This window comes from Palaemon carinicauda, chromosome 44 (assembly GCF_036898095.1).
Source record: "Palaemon carinicauda isolate YSFRI2023 chromosome 44, ASM3689809v2, whole genome shotgun sequence".
Classification (NCBI taxonomy): domain Eukaryota; kingdom Metazoa; phylum Arthropoda; class Malacostraca; order Decapoda; family Palaemonidae; genus Palaemon; species Palaemon carinicauda.
This window is the reverse complement of record NC_090768.1, coordinates 49,681,547-49,701,673: the sequence shown is the minus strand read 5'-3', so window position 1 is coordinate 49,701,673 and position 20,127 is coordinate 49,681,547. Positions and strand designations below refer to the sequence as shown.

The window sequence follows — 20,127 nt, the reverse complement described above, 5'->3', positions numbered from 1 at the left end:
GATTAGTTTTTATGATAGATTACCTCAGTGAGTGTTGAGGGGCTGGAAAATTTAGGGAAAAGGAGTAAAGGAGGATTTGGTGAAAAATTAATGACATAAAGCAGTATATTTAAGGCGCAATGTAAATGCCACCTCCTCTGGTATTCATTAATGATAATCAGTTTTTGACCCTGTCCTCTACTGTAGGTAGCATCTAAAACACTTCAAATATCTGCTGATAAAATCCATATTGCTGAAACATCATCTGACAAAGTGCCGAACACTTCTCCGACAGCAGCTTCTGCTTCCTCTGACCTTAATGGCATGGCAGTAATGGTGAGATTTTTATTTGTTTTCTTAACCCATAGATGCTTTCTAATGTATATACTAAGGACCATATAGGCATCAGTCACATTATGGATTTTATAATTAGCTGGCTCCAGAATTTTGACTTTCTATATGTGGCCTATGTCAATGCAAATGTATAATGATAACAGTATTGATTGCTAAATGGCTTCATGACTACTTCAACTAATCTACTTATGTATTATTTATATATTTACTTATGCATTTATTTACTTTTGCCAGTATGCTTGCGATAAAATTCGTCGACGGCTTGAACCGTACATTGCTAAAAATTCCAAGGGGTCTTGGGAAGACTGGATCAAGGCAGCATACTTTGACAGGGTGTCTCTTTCAGCTACAGGGTTTTATAGGTATGCAAATTGTCTATTCTGTAAGTGCTAATCCTGTGCATGGCGTATGATCATGAACCATAGACTTGGTTAATATTACCAAGTTTAATATTTAGATGAGAATGATTGGTTAATTCATTTAGGAGTTAGATCCAATATTAACAATAATTATCATTGATCTTTAAAATGAACTGATTTTTAAAGTTGCTTACTGAGTGCCATCTTGTTTAAAACATGTACACACAAATACTTTGAAATATACATAATACTGTAATTAAAAATGGAGATAAACACTAATATGCTTTGATGATTATAATAAATAAGATACAGTACAGTATACTATACAGTATATAATTAAATCAGTTTGTAATTTAGTTTAGGTAAAACAAATTTTGGCAAGAAATTTGTGTATACTAAGACAATATCCTTTGGATAGTTACATTTGGATGTTGAGTATATTAAGTCAAACCTCAATGAAAAATAATTTAGATAAGATAATTTATTCAGTTCTATTTTTGTTCTCCAGGACTCCTGGTATTTCCAACTTTGATTTTGAGAAACTAGAAGGAACACCATTTAACTACTTCAGCTATGGAGCTGCAGTGACAGAAGTAGAGATAGACTGTCTCACAGGAGATCACTCGGTGCGTCTCTTGATCCTTTTCTGGATAAGTATTATTTTAAGGTCGAGGGGTCCATCTATTTGGTGTCTCCTTGTTTGTCAGGTTATAAAAAACCCCAAATGATATTGGCCTACATACTGATACTTTTAAAATGTAGTATAGTTTCATATTGCTATAATTATTCAACTTTATTGGCCACAAGGAAGAACAGAGTCTACCTTTTGACATTTTATTACTAAGAATTGTGTCTATTCACCAAGTAAGATTGACTATGTGAGCCTGAATTGAAATTTCCAGGTACTTCGAACAGATATCGTGATGGATGTAGGAGAGTCTCTGAATCCAGCAATTGACATAGGCCAAATAGAAGGAGCATTCACACAAGGATTAGGCCTTGTCACCTTAGAAGAACTCCGTTTTTCACCGGAGGGTGTGCTACTCACTAGAGGACCTGGTGCATATAAAATACCAGGTACATGATAACTTTTCACTTCTATTATCATCTGTACTTAATGATAGATCCGTTCCCTTTAATGTAAAATCATCCATTACCAATTCTAATTAGTTGTAATGTACATCTAATTTTGTAATATAGTTTCACAGGTACCAACACGGGAAGCTACATGGGCACAGTATAAGACTGGTAGGGTTTTGTTTTTACAAGACTTGCCTATGTTTTAATTCATTCAGAATACAAAAAAAAAGGCATAGTAGCCATGGATAATACCATAGCAATGTATTATTAATACTAACAGTAATATTGATGATACTGATTATTGAAATTGGCTTTTTCAATATTAATCTTGCCCGATGATCATGTAGCTGTCAACTCTGTTGCCCGACAGAAATCTACGGTCGGGATACGCCAGCGATCGCTATACAGGTGGGGGTGTACACAACAGCGCCATCTGTGAATAGGTACTCAAGTACTTCTTGTCAACAAGAACTCAATTTTTCCTCTGTCGTGCCACCGGCAAGACCTACTAATACGCCGTCCCTAACTGGATTTGTTTTCACAACTTTTTGGTGAAGTACACTATTCCAGTTTTGAGCTTTCGCTATGCAGGGGTTTTATCTTCATTTCAAAACTTGAACTCGTTTTGGATAGATTTAATTATGGTGACGAAGAGAGTATGGACTCTCTTTCACTTTTAAATGGCCGACCCTTCCCTTAGACGGAAGTGTTGGTGTCGAAGAGAGTATAGACTCTCTTTCTCTTTTTATGACCGACCCTTCCCTTAGACGGAAGTGTTGGTGTCGAAGAGAGTATAGACTCTCTTTCTCTTTTTATGACCGACCCTTCCCTTAGACGGAAGTGTGTTTAGGTTTTTGGTAATTTTGCTTAACAAAGTTATAGATTTAGTTTTTATCTCTCCGCCATTTATAGGCCTCTTCGATTAACTTTCCATTTATTATAAACTTAAAAAACTTAATTTTTATGTTTGTTTATATGTGACCTTTCCTAATAGTAGGCGGTCCTTACTTGGAACCGAAGTTAATTAACATTGAGCCCGTCATATCGTATTTCCTGTTAAGAATTTATGCTATTTTAATTTTAATGTTTTTGAAAGAATTTCTTTGATAGTCTCGTACTGTTTTCAAAGATGAACTAACGTTTAGTTTAGTCTCCGCAGTTGTTGACGTACAGAACGTTCAACATGCGCTCTATCGTTACGATAGAGAGAGAGAGTATTTCACGGTTTCACGTTGCAGTAAGAGTAAACCGATTCTAGCGTTTCATTCATTCTTTCTTAGCTTAAATGGTTTTAATTCTAATAAAGGAACTTTTTATTTGGGAAACCTTTCAGTTTTTTTCCTTTAACAAATAATATGTTTTAACGATATATAATTGGGCTCATCTCTCAGGTTCTAAGTGAAGAGAGAGAGAGATAGAGACGGAGGGAGAGAGAGGAGGATAAACGTTTCGTTCAAGCGGGTAACGTTGTTCTCGTTTTTTTTTTTTTTTTACTCTTCTCCCTAGTCGCTATAGGGGAAGAAGGTAAAACGTTTCTAGAGTTTTATTCTTGTTCCCAGGCTTTATGCGGTGAGAGATTTTAAACGTAGTTTATTTGATCTAGTGTTCAGTCTCTTTTCCAGCCACTGAATTCTTTATCTTTCATTATGTTTTTCTGTTACATTGTAAAACTGTTTTCGCAATTACTACCTTTTAATGAAGGATAGGATTGCGTGTTTCAGGTACAAATCACTTAAAGTTTCAAGTTCAGTGAAATAAGTGCAAACAGAAAATCAATAGTGATAAAGTGATATGCGCAAAGTGTTACAGTGTTGCGTTCGAGGGTTCGTTTGTTCGTGCCAGTTGTTCACCTTGTCCGATACCTCTTACAAGCTCCCAAGCCCAGGGGAGAAGTAATGTCAAAGGACTTATGGGTTCCACAGGTCTTGATCGACGAACAGACGTTTCCCTCCGTGGTTTCGGGTGTATCTACACACGTTGCCTACGTGATCACCCCACCCACACAAAGACGAGAGAGCCCATTTATTCCTCGTCTGCGGAAGAGGTTTCTCGCAGAAACCATGGACCAAATCTTGCAGCTTTTAAGTGCAAGTCGGTCCCTTCCACGCAAGTCCAACGGCCTAGGTGTAGTCACTGGGTCAGATCGGACTCGCTCCAGTCATCCGACGACTGCACACCTCCCAAGAGAGGCAAGGTGGTACCGCAACAGGCAGTAACTCCGTCTGTTGCCGCACCAGCTGTTTTAGACCCTCAGTCACAACGGACAGTAGCTCCGTTTGTTGTTGTCTTTCATAGACCCTAGTGGTCCATGCTGCAGACTATACAGTCTCAGCTTGCTCCTTCATGCAGGAGTATCGTGCTGGAAGGTTGACAATGCACCTGTTAACCTACAACCCGCCGAGGTTGTGCGCTCAGCAGATACTGCGGCTGCCTGCTCCCTCACTCCACCTGTGAGAGCTCCACCTCCGATGCGCAGTCCACCCTGCCAGACGCATGTTCTTGCTGCACCATCCGTTGACATGCGTGAGCTACCGCATCAGCAGTGGGAAGGTGCTGTAGAGCTGCCGGGTTCCAGCTCTATGCGGCATTCTCCGCAACCCATGCGGCATGCTCCGCATACCATACAGCATGCTCCGCATACCATTCAGCATGCTCCGCAACCCACCGCAGCCCCTCCCACGCACCAGCACTCTGCTTTTGTTGTTGCCAGCTCCCACACTCCGACTGCGGAGAAGGTTGACGATGCACCCGTGGGCCTACACCTCCCACGGTTGTGCGCCCGGCATGGCTTCCTGCTCTCACACTCTTGTTGTGAGAGCTCCTCCACCCATGCACAGTCAACCCTGCCAGATGTATGATGACTCCCACACACAGAGCACTCCGTTGCCGTGCGTGAGCTACCACAAGCTGCCGTGTTTTGACACGGTGTGTCAGCCTCCGCAACACACTGTGGTTACCGCCACTCGCCCGCAGCTAACTAGTCAGTCAGGAGTTGAGGCTTCCCCACACAACTTTGGTTGTTGCCAACTCACAGACTGTCAAACAGTTACATGACGTTGCCTTCTTGTCTGCTACTTATACACCAGTGCTGTATGTCCTCACGCTCCTGTTGTGGTTGACAGTTCAGTTTTTGACAGTTCACAGACTGTCAAGCAGTTTCATAACGTTGCCTTCTGGTCTGCTGCTTTTGCACCAGTGAAACCCTCACTGAGAGAACCTAGCTTTTCTCGGATATGGTTCCTGTAGATGAGAAAGTGCTGTGCTCCCTCCTTCTCATTTTCCCTTGAGGACTCTGTCATTTGGAGAGGAGCCTTAAGCTGCTTAGCCTCCTATGGACTTTAATTTAAGCATAACATGCTTCCAGGGAGGGTAAATGGTTCCGCTTCAGTCGCTAACCCCGTCTGTTGCCACACCTGCTCCCATAGACCTTGGGCTTTGTTGCAAGACATGCAGTCCAAGCTTAGTCCTTGATAGAGGATTTTTTACGGAGAAGAACCTTCTTGCCAACGACCTTCCTACCGGTTGGTTGTACGCCCTGTTGACGCTGAGGTATCCTACTCACGTTCGCCAGTTGAGATGGTTCCTCCACCGGTGCGACCCAGTGTGGGTTGCTAGTCGCACGTTGACGTTAAGCTACTCTCGGAGGTGGTTGTGGACGTTCAGTGTGTCACTGGGAAGACGTTCAACAACCAGCAGAAGTGACTTGTTGTGACGCAGTGCGGCAACCTCAGCAACCCGATAAGGGGTTGTCTGTACTACCCAGACAGTCTAGACAGTTTCGGGTTGTCGCTGTACTTCCTCGCATCCCCATGGTTGACAGTTCACAGACTGTGCAGCAGTACCATGATCTTGTGTCCGGCTCCGTCACACATCCACCAGTGCGACCGGATTCAGCGAGTCAGACGTTGCCCACTCCGTTGCCGTTTCCTCATCAGTTTCGGATGAGGAACCCTCTGATGAGGACATGGCTGAACAAGAAGATCAATCCCCAGCCCTGCTATCCATCCAGAAGATGCTGAAGAAGGAATACGGCCCTGTCAGGCTGTGGATGAGTCTGGTTAGGACACTGTCATCCGTGGTTCAATTGGTGTCACTTGGAAGACTACACCTCCGTCCTCTTCGGTTTCATCTAGCTCTTCACTGGAAAAGGACAAGACGCTAGAAGTGGTCTCGATCCCGGTTTCCGGAAGATAAGTCTGGTCTAACCTGAGGAAAGGACTTTATCAACCTTTTATAGGGTCTTCCCCTGACTGTTCAGACTCCCAACCACGTTCTCTTCTCAGACGCATCGGACGTAGGCTGGGGTGCGACCTTAGGCGGTAGGGAATGCTCGGGATTATGGAACTCGAGTCAAAGGACAATGCATTTTAACTGCAAGAAGCTTCTGGCAGTACGTCTGACCTGGAAAAGCTTCAGGTCTCTCCTTCAAGACAAAGTATGGAGGTCAACACGGACAACTCCCTGCTTTGATGTTCATCTCCTAGCAAGGAGGGACCTACTCTCTGACATGGTGCGAGTTCGCTAGTGACCTCCTCTCCTGTTCAACAGGTCTAGACTTTTCACTAGTAACAAATTTCTTCCAAGGCAACTTGAATGTCTTAGCAGTTTGTCTCAGTAGGAAGGGACAATAATTCCAACATATTGGACCCTCCACAGAGATGTATGCAAGAGACTTTGGGTCACCTGGGGCCAGCCAACCATAGATGTCCAAGAGGCTCTCAATACTTTGCTCACCTATCCCGGACCCAGCAGTGGTTCTTTTAGATGCCTTTCTACTAGATTAGTCTCATCTAGATCTATATGCATTCCCTCCGTTCTAGATTGTCAACAAGGTACTGCAGAAGTTCGCCTCTCACGATGGGACAAAGTTGACACTAGTTGCTTCCCTCTGGCCCGCGAGAGAATAACTTACCGAGGTACTTCGATGGCTAGTAGACGTTCCCAGAACTCTTCCCCTAAGGGTGGACCTGCTACGTCTGCCACGCGTAAGAAGGTACTCCAAGGCCTCCACGCTCTTCGTCTCACTGCCTTCAGAGTATCGAAAGACTCTCGAGAACTAGAGGTTTTTTCGAAGGAGGCAACCAGAGCGATTGTTAGAGCAAGGAGAACATCCACCCTTAGAGTCTACCAATCGAAGTGGGAAATCTTCCTAAACTGGTGCAAGTCAGTATCCGTATCCTCGACCAGTACCTCTGTAACTCAAATAGCTGACTTCCTCTTATATCTGAGGAAAGAGCGATCTCTTTCAGCTCCCACTTTCAAGGGTTACAGAAGCATGTTGGCATCAGTCTTCCGTCACAGAGGCTTAGATCTTTCCAACAATAAAGATCTACAGGACCTCCTTAAGTCTTTTGAGACCACGAAGGAGCGTCGTTTGGTTACACCTGGTTGGAATTTAGACGTGGTTCTAAGATTCCTTATGTTAGACAGGTTCGAACCACTTCAATCAGCCTCCCTGAAAGATCTCACCTTTAAGACTCTTTTCCTGATATGCTTAACCACAGCTAAAAGAGTCAGTGAGATTCATGCCTTCAGCAAGAACATCGGATTTTCATCCGAAACGGCTACATGTTCTACATCTTGGTTTTCTAACCAAACACGAGCTGCCTTCTCGGCCTTGACCAATATCGTTCGTTATTCCAAACTTATCGTATGGTTGGAAATGAACTAGAAAGAGTATTATGTCCTGTAAGAGCTCTTAAGTTCTATTTTAAAAACCTTTACGAGGCCCGTCTGAAGCTTTATGGTGTTCAGTTAAGAATTCATCTTTGCCTATGTCAGAGAATTCTTTATCCTATTATTTTCAGACTGTTAATACGAGAAGCTCATTCCCTTCTGAATGAGGAAGACCAAGCTTGGCTGAAGGTAAGGACACACGAAGTTAGAGCTATCACAACTTCCGTGACCTTTTAATAAAATAGATCTCTGCAAAATATTTTCGACGCAACCTTTGGAAAAGCTAATCAGTGTTCGCGTCTTTTATCTTAAGAATGTCCAGTCTCTTTACGAGAACTGCTACACTCTGGGACCATTCGTAGCAACAAGTGCAGTAGTGGTGGGGGCTCCACCACTACAATTCCCTAATTCCAGAACCTTTTTAATCTTTCTCTTGAAATATTTCTGGGTTGTCCGGAAGGCTAAGAAGCCTTCCGCATCCTGGTTGATTTGGCGGGTGGTCAAATTCTTTCTTGAGAAGCGCCTAGATTAGAGGTTGTGATGAGGTCGTTTAGTATGGGTTGCAGCCCTTCATACTTCAGCACCTAGGAGTCGCTCAGCATCCTAAGAGGATCGCTAGGCTCAGTAAGGAAGACGTACTTAAAAAGGCAGAGTAATGGTTCAAGTCGACTTCCTTACCAGGTACTTATTTATTTTATGTTTGTTATTTTGAATAACGGCTAAAATAAGATACGGGATACTTAGCTTCTTTGTTAACATGTATGCTGGTCTCCACCCACCACCCTGGGTGTGAATCAGCTACATGATCATCGGGTAAGATTAATATTGAAAAATGTTATTTTCATTAGTAAAATAAATTTTTGAATATACTTACCCGATGATCATGAATTTAAGGACCCGCCCTTCCTCCCCATAGAGAACCAGTGGACCGAGGAGAAAATTGAGTTCTTGTTGACAAGAAGTACTTGAGTACCTATTCACAGATGGCGCTGTTGTGTACACCCCCACCTGTATAGCGATCGCTGGCGTATCCCGACCGTAGATTTCTGTCGGGCAACAGAGTTGACAGCTACATGATCATCGGGTAAGTATATTCAAAAATTTATTTTACTAATGAAAATAACATATTACAGGCTTTCAAGATATACCAAAGGAATTCAATGTCTCCCTTCTTCGAGGAGCACCAAATCCGAGGGCTGTTTTTTCTTCAAAGGTAATTATTTATAAAGTATCTTATGAATTATGTTTCTTTTCACCCAAAGGTAAGTATGTAAATGTATAAGTATCTTGATCACTTTTAATGCCAAATTGCTTTATACCTAGAATTAAGAGGTTATAATTATAGGTTGTGTAACATTCGGAATACTGTACCCTGTTGACTCCCACTCAACAACAAGGTAAAAAATTAATGATTACAATAGTCCTAAACTCTAAGGCCCCTTTCATACCACGGAGTTTGAAACGGTTGTCAACAGCAGTGTGGTACACGATTCATAAATCTAATGAAGAGTTATGTCATTGTTGTGGCGCTGCTTTGCATGAATAGCGCCCCTCTGGATTGGAGTGACGCCACAGCGCCCTGCTGGCAGTGGTGCCAGTCGACTTTGATGTCCAATACACAGCTTCGCATCGCAGATTTTTTTTTCCCGCTTTAGATACTACCGCCAGAGAGTTATTCGGTCCTTTGTCTGGCCATACAGTACTACATGGATCCTTCTCTCTGGTTACGGCTCATTTTCCCTTTGCTCACACATACACCGAATAGTCTGTCCTATTCTTTACATATTCTCCTCTGTCCTTATACACCTGACAACACAGAGATTACCAAACAATTCTTCTTGGCTCAAGGGGTTAACTACTACATTGTAATTGTTCAGTGGCTACTTTTCTCTTGGTAACGGTAGAAGAGAGACTTCAGCTATGATAACAGCTCTTCTAGGTGAAGGACTCACTCTCCAAAATCAAACCATTGTTCTCAGGTCTTGGGTAGTACCATCACCTCTGTACCATGGTCTATCACTGTCTTGGGGTAGAGTTCTCTTGCTTGAGGGTACACTCGGGCACACTATTCTATCGTATTTCTCTTCCTCTTGTTTTTTAAAGTTTTTATAGTTTATACAGTATATGAAAGATTTATTTTGTTGTTGTTGCTGTTCTTAGAGTTTTTTATTTTAGTTGTTAGTTGCTTTTCTTTTAGTTTCCTTATTTCCTTTCCTCACTGGGCTATTTTCCATGTTGGAGCCCTCGGGCTTATAGCATTCTTCTTTTCCAACTAGGGTTGTAGCTTAGCAAGTAATAACAATAATGAGTGGTAATGGAGCACTATGATGCTACTTATCATGAAGATATTGACATTGAATTGCTAATTTCATTAGTTAAAGGGAAACCCGTGCAATGGGACAAACATTTAGAAGAATATAAGTGTCACAATTCGGTTACATTAGTATGGAGAGAGATTTGTTTCTCTTTTAATGAAAATTATGAAGGTCTGAACTATAAAATGTAAATGAATTTTGTTAGTTCATAATGTATCTATGGTATTTATGATTTCAATAATAAAATTTCATTATATATTCATGAAATACTTTGCTAGAATTGATACTAATGGTACATGTTATAAAATAGGAAAAGGTAATCAGTAATGATTGGCAGCCTGGTGTATAGATTTCTCTGGAATTCTATTATATTTTACTAAGTTGCCAGCACAAATTGACCTATTCACTCTTAAAATAATTAGCAAATGAGTTTTTTGTATCATTAGGGGCCTGCAAAGTTCTTACTTTTGTTGGAAATTAATTTGTCTAATGGAATCTGCATTGTATTTTCTTATTTTTCAAATAGAGGTAGTAAAGGGATAAATGCTTCCTCTTCTTATCTATCTTATGTACTGATTATACTATATCAGTAAAAGAGTATACTCCATGTGACAATCTCATTATGGACGATAGTTGACCATGTGTCTCCTGCATTGGGGTATCATAGTGTGAAACTGCATGATGTGAAAGGGGCCTAAGCTCCTTTCACACCATGCGGTTTGACACCACCCTACCTCACCGCAGGTAATGGGATTGACTGTATTCCATGACGCAATGGCTGCATGAAGACTTTTTCTTCTTTTTACTGCTTCAGTAAATAATTATATGTACCAACTTGAGTCATTTTTTTCTGAAAATGTATAGAAGCTTTGTCAATGCAATCATAAGTAAATAAATTACAGTATGAACTTATAAAATTCAGGAAATTATTTTTTCTTTATTCATGAAGCCTTCAAAGTTTTCATTTAAAGAGCAACAAAATTTTCTCCATCCTGAAGTAACGAAATTGCGGCATTTACTGGTATAACCTCCTAATTGTTTGCTGCAGAACACGGGTTTCTTTTCGACAAATGAAATGAGCAATTCGATGTCAATATCATCTTGTCCATCTGTCCATGATCAGTAGCATAGTAGTTCTCTGTTACCTTGCATAGAGTAGGAAAATAAAATCCTCATGATGTAAAGGCTTTTATTGGACGTTTAAGTAGACTGTCACCACCCCAGTTCAGCGGGGTACCACTTGTGCAAAGCGGTGCCATGGCGGTAAAATAACCACTGTGAGAAAGCTTCATTAGATTTATCAGTCAAGTGTACTGCAGTGCTGATGGCAACGGTTTCAAACAGTAGGGTGTAAAATGGGTGTTAGTGTGAGTGTAGGAGACTTTTGTCACACTGTGTAAGCAATAAAAATATTTCATTGCAATATTTTATTCTCATCATTTATTTATTTCCTTATTTCCTTTCCTGACTGGGCTATTTTTCCCTGTTGGAGCCCTTGGGCTTATAGCATCTTGCTTTTCCAACTAGGGTTGTAGCTAGGCTAGTAATAATAATAATAATAATAATAATAATAATAATAATAATAATAATAATAATAATAATATTAATAATAATAATAATGATAAAGAAAATTATATCTATGCTCATGTAAAACCTTTCTTTATAAGATGAGATAGGTGAACTGAGGTTTTCCATTCGAATAAGTTATGCTATATTTGATCACTCGTGTACTACTTGTTTAGTGTGTCATTTGCAATATTGATGAAAGTGTTTGAATACCCTCTTAAGTCAATGGTTCCCAAACTTTTTTTCTCTTATTTCCTACTGCACCCAGTTCAACCATCCAGATTTCCCTTCATGTGTATGAGGGAAAGAGTAGTCTAAGCACTCTGAATATTTCTTGATTTATTTTTATGCACAAATATACTCATCAATATATAGTTACATCTAGAACAAGCATACTCTCATTCTCTCTCTCTCTCTCAGACATGAGAAACCCAATCAGATTTTCTTGTTACTAGTAGGCAGTTTAATTATTTTCCCCTGGTAGCTTCAAATTCTGCTCTAGTTTGGGAAGTAATTCATCACATTTCAAAATGTGTTTTTATTTTTGTCCAAAATTATCTCCTCAGATTGGAAACTGTTTTCCTGAATACTCAATAATTTTTATTTTGCATGATTAATTAGGTTGTTATAACTGTTACTGTGATACAACTCTTCATTTTATCATTTAGGCTATTGGAGAACCACCACTATTCCTTGGAGCTTCTGTTTTCTTCAGCATCAAAGAGGCCATAAGATCGGCTCGGGACGATGCTGGTCTAAGTTCTGTTTTCCGGTTAGATTCACCAGCGACTGCAGAGCGCATCCGCATGGCTTGCCCTGATTTCATCACAGAGAAGGTACTGAATGAAGTCACATAACATCATCACACTGACTATTGATGCAATGTTCTGATGAGTGAAATTGCCATTATCATTCACCAGGCTTTTTTTTGTATGAATTTTTTCATTTTTTAAATGATTCATCATATACACACCTTACTTATACATACATCATAGCTGTAGAAGCAAAATATAATTATAAGTGGCTACTTTGATTATCCTTAATAACAGGTGTGAAAGTTTCTCATTTTAATAATTATTTTATATTCATTTTTAATTGCAGATTAAATCGGCTGAGCCAGGAACCTTCAAGCCATGGTCTGTTACTGTATAAGTAAAAGCTCTCTTCAAAAGCTTATACAGTACAATACAGTATTTGTTAAAAATAAAAGATTAGCTTAGAATTATATTGGTTCAAAATAGCATATGCTGTTCTATATATTTTAGAATATTTTATAAATGAATGATTTCAGGTGAATGTCCCATAGTATCCAATAGTATATTTTTATAAGGTAAGTTTTATGAAAATATAATTTTAACCTATTTTTTTTAACTGTATATACTTAATTTAAGGACTCTAAATACCTGCAGATTAGATTTTTATATGTTAATAGCATATGCACAAGAAATAAATACAGAACTACAACCTCATATATTATTATCATATTGTAGCATATTTTCACCCTAAACTTTGCATTGGTATTATATCATTTTGATTTTCCATCCTCACTTATAAAGAAAAAAAAAATTGCTGAGAGCATTAGGTGCAGCTGCCCATAACTATAATAGCACATAACTATAGTTTTGCTAAAGATTGCTTGGTGGTCACCATACCATATACATTACACTGCTGAGTGGCATTCCAGGCCCCAGTGCAGAGGTGGGTTGTGCCAAATTTACAAACTCACTCTGGCCATCCTATTTGTTCCTGAACAATACATTGCAAGAAAAGCCTCTGCATCACCATGGCATTTCAGCCTTATTCTTTGAGTCTCTTTTTGTAAGTAGATTACAGTCATACCTCTCTTCACGAAAGAATCTACTTACAAAATTTTTACGCTGCCAAACGAGATGCTAATATTTTTCTAACCCATTGCCAAAAATGTTTCATGATAAGAAAAAAGGAGTTTTGCCAGCCAGGCCGAGAATAAAATAGTAGCCCAATAAAATATTTTAAGAAAACTGGTTGTTTACTCAATAGAAAATGTATCTCTCTACGGTAAGGATTATTATAATAGTACCGTACCTATGGTACTGTATATTTTGTATATGTACAGTATTTTACTGTATGTATTGTATTATTTTCCATTTATTATTGCATTATGTTCTAATAACTACTTAATTTACAGGTATTAACAGTTACTTAAGGTACAGTATACGGAATGGTTCAAATGTATCTGGCTGTACAGTATCATTGTGGTAATACTGTAGCTTTATTATAAAATTTAATCTGTTTTTTTAAATTGGGTTTGGAATGAATTAGGCGATTTACATTGTAAAATGTGACTCGTAACACAAAATTTTCATGAAACGAAAGCCACTCTAGAACTAATTAATTTTGTGTTGTGAGGCATTACTGTATACAAAAGCACATTCTGCTCTAGTACTTTTTAATTACACTATTTATTAGTTGATTTATGTCGTGGTTATCATGTTTTATATATATCTAGTTCCATATACAATATAAATAACTGATTATACAGCAGATTCTGGTCTATATCTTATGTAATATAGCATTGTGAAGTGAGATCTACTACTTATTCTTTTTCCCTCAATTATATTTTTTTCAAGTCACTTTTTTACTAATTTTGCAGGCAAAGTTCATGGCACAGTAGCTTGGCTGTTGATAATAATAGTAGTAATAATGTCATTGTTTTTATTATTTTATTTTTTTTTTTTTTCTAGTTTTCTTATAGGTTTTTTCTTCCCAAAAAACTACTCTAAAACAATATTAGATAAATTTTATATACATAATTTGTAGAGTTTTTACTTCATATTCTGATATTAAGATAATCAGTGTAAACAATGAAACAAGTACAGTAGTTCACAAGTTGTATAGTATATTTTAGGTTCTGCTTAGCAATGGAAATCTGCTTCCAGTGATGTTAAGCTAATATTCTTTGGATGGCAATCTGTAGCCTACTTTATGCCTGTAGGTTGTTGGAGCATTTTTAATTAAATGATTCTGTCCTGTTATGGGTTAAAGATGTTTTAATTATAAAGTGAACCCTCGTTTATCGCGGTAGATAGGTTCCAGACCCGACCGCGATAGGTGAAAATCCGCGAAGTAGTGACACCATATTTACCTATTTATTTAACATGTATATTCAGACTTTTAAAACCTTCCCTTGTACGTAGTACTGTTAACAAACTACCCTTTAATGTACAGAACACTTAATGCATGTACTACAGTACCCTAAACTAAAACAGGCACAAATATTAAAGGCGATTTTATATCATGCGTTTCCTAAACACGCCAAAAAGCACCATAAAAAATGGCAACCAATGTTTTGTTTACGTTTCTCTGATCATAATGAAGAAACAAACGCATTTAGTGTACACATCTGTGTATAGGTTAGTTTTTGCATCGATTATATTGATTATACAGTATGTTGATTTTGTTATTACCAATGTTTTACTTAATTTTTCTTAGGACTTCCAAATGAAATGTTTTTCTTTATGACGCCGCCTGAAACGACGGCATCATAAAGTACGCTCAGTAAACAAAGAAGGCATTTAACGCGCATGATGAAAGTGATAAATAATGATATTTACAGTAAAAGCTTTTAGAAAATATGTTATTACAAATATTATTTACCGTATCTATATAAAATCATACAGTACTTACTGTACTTAGCAAAGCAGGAAAACAATTTATGAGAGAGAGAGAGAGAGAGAGAGAGAGAGAGAGAGAGAGAGAGATTGTTTTACGTACGTAAATGTAAATTTTAAACAAAAAAAATATGATAGGTTACAACATGTATACTCTTCAAACTTATAAAACCTTCCCTTAAACTTAATGCATACAGCACTAAACTAAAACAGGCACAAATATTAAAATGTTAGAATATTAAAGTAAAAAATAAAGATTGTTACTGTACTCACCACGAAAGAAGTTCAAGAAAAACTTGAATGATGATGGCGATGAATTTGCTGCACAGTAGAAATGATGATGATGAAGCTGATGATGTCTTCTATTGTGCAGCCAATGATAGTATTTTACGTCTCTTCAGACGGAGGTGTCTTTTCCTGGGACACCTCTTCAACTTCTTCCTGGGAAACTTTTTCAATTTCTTCCGAAGGCGTACTAGCAGGAGGAACTGGCTCTTTTTTGCGAGGCTGGAAGAACATTGTGATCGGAAGTTGCTGCCGCTGCCTCTTTTTTCGCTCTAAGAGCATCCTGTAGGGAGTCATGTCTTCATCGATCTTGTTGCAGAATTGCATAGACCGAACCATATCCTCGTCCCACTCTTGCAACATTTCTTTCAACTCCTTTGCATGGCTGCAGACCTTGGCAAGCCGTTCTAATGTTAAGCCCGTTTCTTCGACATTTTCTTGGGTCTTTTCCTGTGTTTCGCTCTCCTCTTCACTGGCCGATTTCGTCAGGTCTTCTAGGTCTGCGTCAGTTAGCGGCTGGGAATGGCAGTCCAACAACTCGTCGACGTCTTCAGTCGTCATGTCGCCAAACCCGTCACCTCCTATTATCGCAGCCAACTGCACAGATTTGCGTATTGCAGAGTGTTGGATTTCAGACGGAGTAAATCCCTCGTCGTCGTAAACAATCTGGGGCCACAACTTCTTCCAGCTCGCATTCACGGTTGCAGGTTTCATTTCTTGCAGTGCCTTCGGAATGTTCTGCAGGCACGTGGCTATGGTGTACTGCCGCCAGTACGCCTTCAAGTTAAAATCTCCATCCTCATCATCTTGGGCAGCATCCACACGCAATGAGGTCCGCCAAGGTATTCTTTGTGTAGAGGGCCTTGAACGCCCTGATAACCCCCTGGTCCATCGGTTGAATTAATGACGTGGTGTTGAGTGGCAGGAACTCAACCTGAATGCCCTCATGCGACAGATCAGTTACGTGTCCACCAGCGTTATCCGTAAGGAGAAGGATCTTGAATGGCAAGCCCTTCTCTACGAGATATTTGCTGACTTGCGGGATGAAACACTGGTGGAACCAGTTGGAGGTCAGCATCTTCGTAATCCATGCTTTTGGATTATGCATCCAGTACACGGGAAGGAGATTCTTATTCTTATTTTTCAAAGCGCGAGGATTTTTCGACTTGTAAATAAGCCCCGGCTTTAACAAAAATCCAGCAGCATTGCCACACATCACGAGGGTAACGCGATCCTTGAATGCTTTAAAGCCAGAGGTTTTGGCTTCCTCTTTGAACAGGAAAGTTCGCGACGGCATTCTCTTCCAAAACAAGCCGGTCTCATCCATATTAAAGACTTGTTCCGGCTTGTATCCACCTTCGGCGATAATATTCTTGAACGTCTGGTTCACGTAAGTTTCAGCAGCGGTTGTGTCAGCGGAAGCAGCCTCGCCATGCAGGGAAACGCTTTTCAGGGCGAAGCGTTTCTGAAACTTCGCGAACCATCCTTTGCTGGCAGAAAAACGTTGTTTCTGAGGCTGGGAATCGGTGGATGTCCCTGGTTGAGGTTTATCTACATCATCATCTTCTTCAGCATGGTCGCCATCGTCGTCTTGAGGTTCCTTTGCCGCAAAATTCTCATACAAGCTCAAAGCCTTGGTTCGGATGGTGTTCGTATCCAAGGCTATGTTCTTCTTCCGGCAGTCGGCAATCCACACTGCTAAAGCACCTTCCAGGCGTACGATCGTTTTATTACGCGTGGTAACGACTCTCATCGCTGATCTGCTAAAGGTGATGGTAGCCGTCTTTCTAATGTTCGCCTCGTCCTTCTTGATATAGCGAACGGTGGATTCGTTGACTCCAAAATGGCGGGCTGCGGCCGCGTAACTTCTACCGTCTTTTAACATATCGAGAAGCGTCACCTTCTCAGCAATCGTCATCATCTTTCGGTGGCGTTTAGGCTCACTACCAGCCTTAGTAGAAGCAGAACGCTTGGGAGGCATTGTACAGTAGGGTTTAACAGAAAGTTCAACAAAAAGTTCAACTTGAAACAGTCACGCACAGCACAGATTAAAGTCCACAATAACTTAACAACATCTACACAGCGATACGGCGGGAGACAAAGTGACCGCGAATACGTAGATGCTGCGGGTTGGAGATGCGGGCAAAACACCAATCACAGCCTAGATAACAAAACTTGGGTTCTGATTCGTCATCTATCAGGCCTTGAACCAATCACAACCCGTCTTATATGCTACGTAGGTTACCAATTCAAAGTACAAGGTACCCTACGTATACTGTACAATAATAATAATAATAATAATAAATAATGATAATAATAATAATAATAATGATAATAATAATAATAACAATAATAATTTTAATAACAACAACAATAATAATAATAATAACAATAATAATAATACAGCTTTACGTATGCTATTTTACGCTTGTTTTGTTGTAGGATATGTGTCTCTCTCTCTCTCTCTCTCTCTCTCTCTCTCTCTCGATCCATCGATCGATCGATCGGACGCTTATTCGAGATGTGATTTTTGCAACAAATAATATTATTGGATGCAGTACTACGTACGTATACATACAAAAGATTCATGGAAAAGATGCACATCTATTACATTTGTAGTACAGTAGTAGCCATCAGCAGCCTTACACCATTCTAATATGGTATGACTGCATATGATTTGCGTTTCATGTTCGATTTAATTTTACTACGTACTGTTTACAGTATTGAATTATCGTATGATCACATTCTCTTTTCGTGTTTTATTTCTTTCTGTGCTGAATTATATGTCATATGTAATGCAATGAACAATCAGTAAGAGCAGATATTACTAATTACAGTATTAATGGAATTACAGGTAACGAAATATCGTATTTGGGGTCTTCAGATATCGCGGTATTTTCGAAATTTCCGGAAAATCCGCGATATGTATATATATATGGGTTATGAAAAAAACCCGCGAAGTGGTGAATCCGCGATGGTCGAACTGCGAAGTAGCGAGGGCTCACTGTAATTGTTATTCTTAAAACAATAAACCATTGTTTTATAACTGAATTTTACACTAGTTTTCAGCAGATTTTAGTATTTGAAAGAATAGCTGATATAATCTTCAATAGGTTCTTCTATATTTTCTTATATTAGTGTTCTACCAAGTTATTTAAAATCTAATCTATGCACAGGAAGGAAATTGCAAATTTCAGGTAAATATTTTGATTTTATTCAATATAATTTTTCTTATCTAAACCTGTGGTATTCAAAAACAGAAATTTAATAAATTTTATAGTTTATATAATCGCCTTGTGTTCATACTACTGCTTTTCAAAAGGTGGTTTAGATTTTAAAAGATTTATATTTTTCAATTTTCTTTCCCTTCAACAAACACAATCCCTTTGTAGATGAAGTAACATTCTAGTGGTTAGTGGTAAATGGCATGTCAGTATCTCTGTTTCTTTAGTTTCAAAGAAGTAAAAATTGTTCCTATCCTCTTGATACCAAGAGACAATGGGGAGAAGAGTGGGCATCTATATGAACGTCAGGTGAGTACAGTATAGATATAAGAAAATTTAATTCTCAAACTCCACACTCTGCTGGTGTGATGACAATGAAGGAAAGAGATAGAATAAATTTACTTTAGCAAGTTGAGGGATATAAGGATCAGAGTACTGTCTTAGTCTTCTACCTCACAACCTAGTTGTCTCATAGAGCGACTAGGATTGTGGCTTGCAAGGGATAGGCAGCTGGAGGGTGTGAAGTGATTAAAGAATTTGAAGTTCTGTGAGAGGCTTTTAAATCGGTAGTATGCAACAAACTTTCAGAATCCTTACTTTAAGAAAACTCTAGATTAAACTTTGGGAAGAAGTTGGGTTGTATGGCAACGGACCGGATAGGACCAGAATTACTGCTTTTAGGAGAGGATTCACTGGGCTTCTGAACTTTAACAAAGAAAGCTAGTGATGTCACAGGATTATGGATCTCATCACTATCAAAAGTTAACTGATTATGTGAGTTGTCTAAAGGTGGAGGCATCTCATCATCATCTTCATCCCGTTGAGATACTACCGCTAGAGAGTTATGGGGTCCTTTGACTGGCCAGACAGTACACTGTACTACATAGGACCCTTCTCTCTGGTTACAGTTCTTTCCCTTTGCCTACACAGACACCAAATAGTCTGGCCTATCCTTTACAGATTCTCTTTGTCCTCATACACCTGACAACACTATGATTACTAGATAATTCTTCTTCACCCAAGGGGTTAACTACTGCACTGTAATTGTTCGGTGGCTACTTTCCTCTTGGTAAGGGTAGAAGAGACTTTAGCTATGGTAAGCAGCTCTTCTAGGAGAAGGACACTCCAAAATCAAACCATTGTTCTCTATTCTTGGGTAGTGCCATAGCCTCTGTACCATGGTCTTACACGGCCTGGGATAGAGTTCTCTTGCTTGAGGGTACACTCGGGCACACTTTTCTATCTAGTTTCTCTTCTTGTTCAGTTAAAGTTTTTATAATTGAAATAAAAAAATATTTATTTTAATATTATTACTATTCCTAAAATATTTTATTTTTCCTTATTTCCTTTCCTTACTGGCCTATTTTCCCTGTTGGGGGTCCCTGGGCTTGTAGCATCCTGCTTTTCCAACTAGAGTTGTAGCTTAGCATTTAATAATAATAATAATAATAATATAAACAACTAGGCTGGTATTCCCTGCTTTCCCCCTGAACTAAACACAAATTTCTATTGCGCTTTAAATTGTTACCTTCACTGGCAACCAATGAAGCCTACTATTCCCTGGGAGGTACAGTGAGGGAAACGCACTTTTCACAACGGTTACTTATATCACAGTATTGTCTCGGGCAGGATACTCAAA

The 20,127-nt window shown here is 39.2% G+C and overlaps 1 protein-coding gene across 1 annotated transcript in view; it reads left to right on the top strand.

The window, feature by feature from the left end:
- Positions 1 to 12,793, top strand: part of ry (xanthine dehydrogenase rosy) — a 78,068-nt gene extending 65,275 nt beyond the window's left edge. The window contains exons 22-28 of the mRNA XM_068366718.1: positions 187 to 315; positions 568 to 695; positions 1,201 to 1,318; positions 1,595 to 1,769; positions 8,582 to 8,661; positions 11,998 to 12,165; positions 12,431 to 12,793. Coding sequence (XP_068222819.1) covers positions 187 to 315; positions 568 to 695; positions 1,201 to 1,318; positions 1,595 to 1,769; positions 8,582 to 8,661; positions 11,998 to 12,165; positions 12,431 to 12,481 — 849 coding nt within the window. The 3' untranslated portion in view covers positions 12,482 to 12,793. The remainder of the gene's footprint in view (positions 1 to 186; positions 316 to 567; positions 696 to 1,200; positions 1,319 to 1,594; positions 1,770 to 8,581; positions 8,662 to 11,997; positions 12,166 to 12,430) is intronic.
- The last annotated feature ends 7,334 nt before the right edge of the window (positions 12,794 to 20,127 follow it).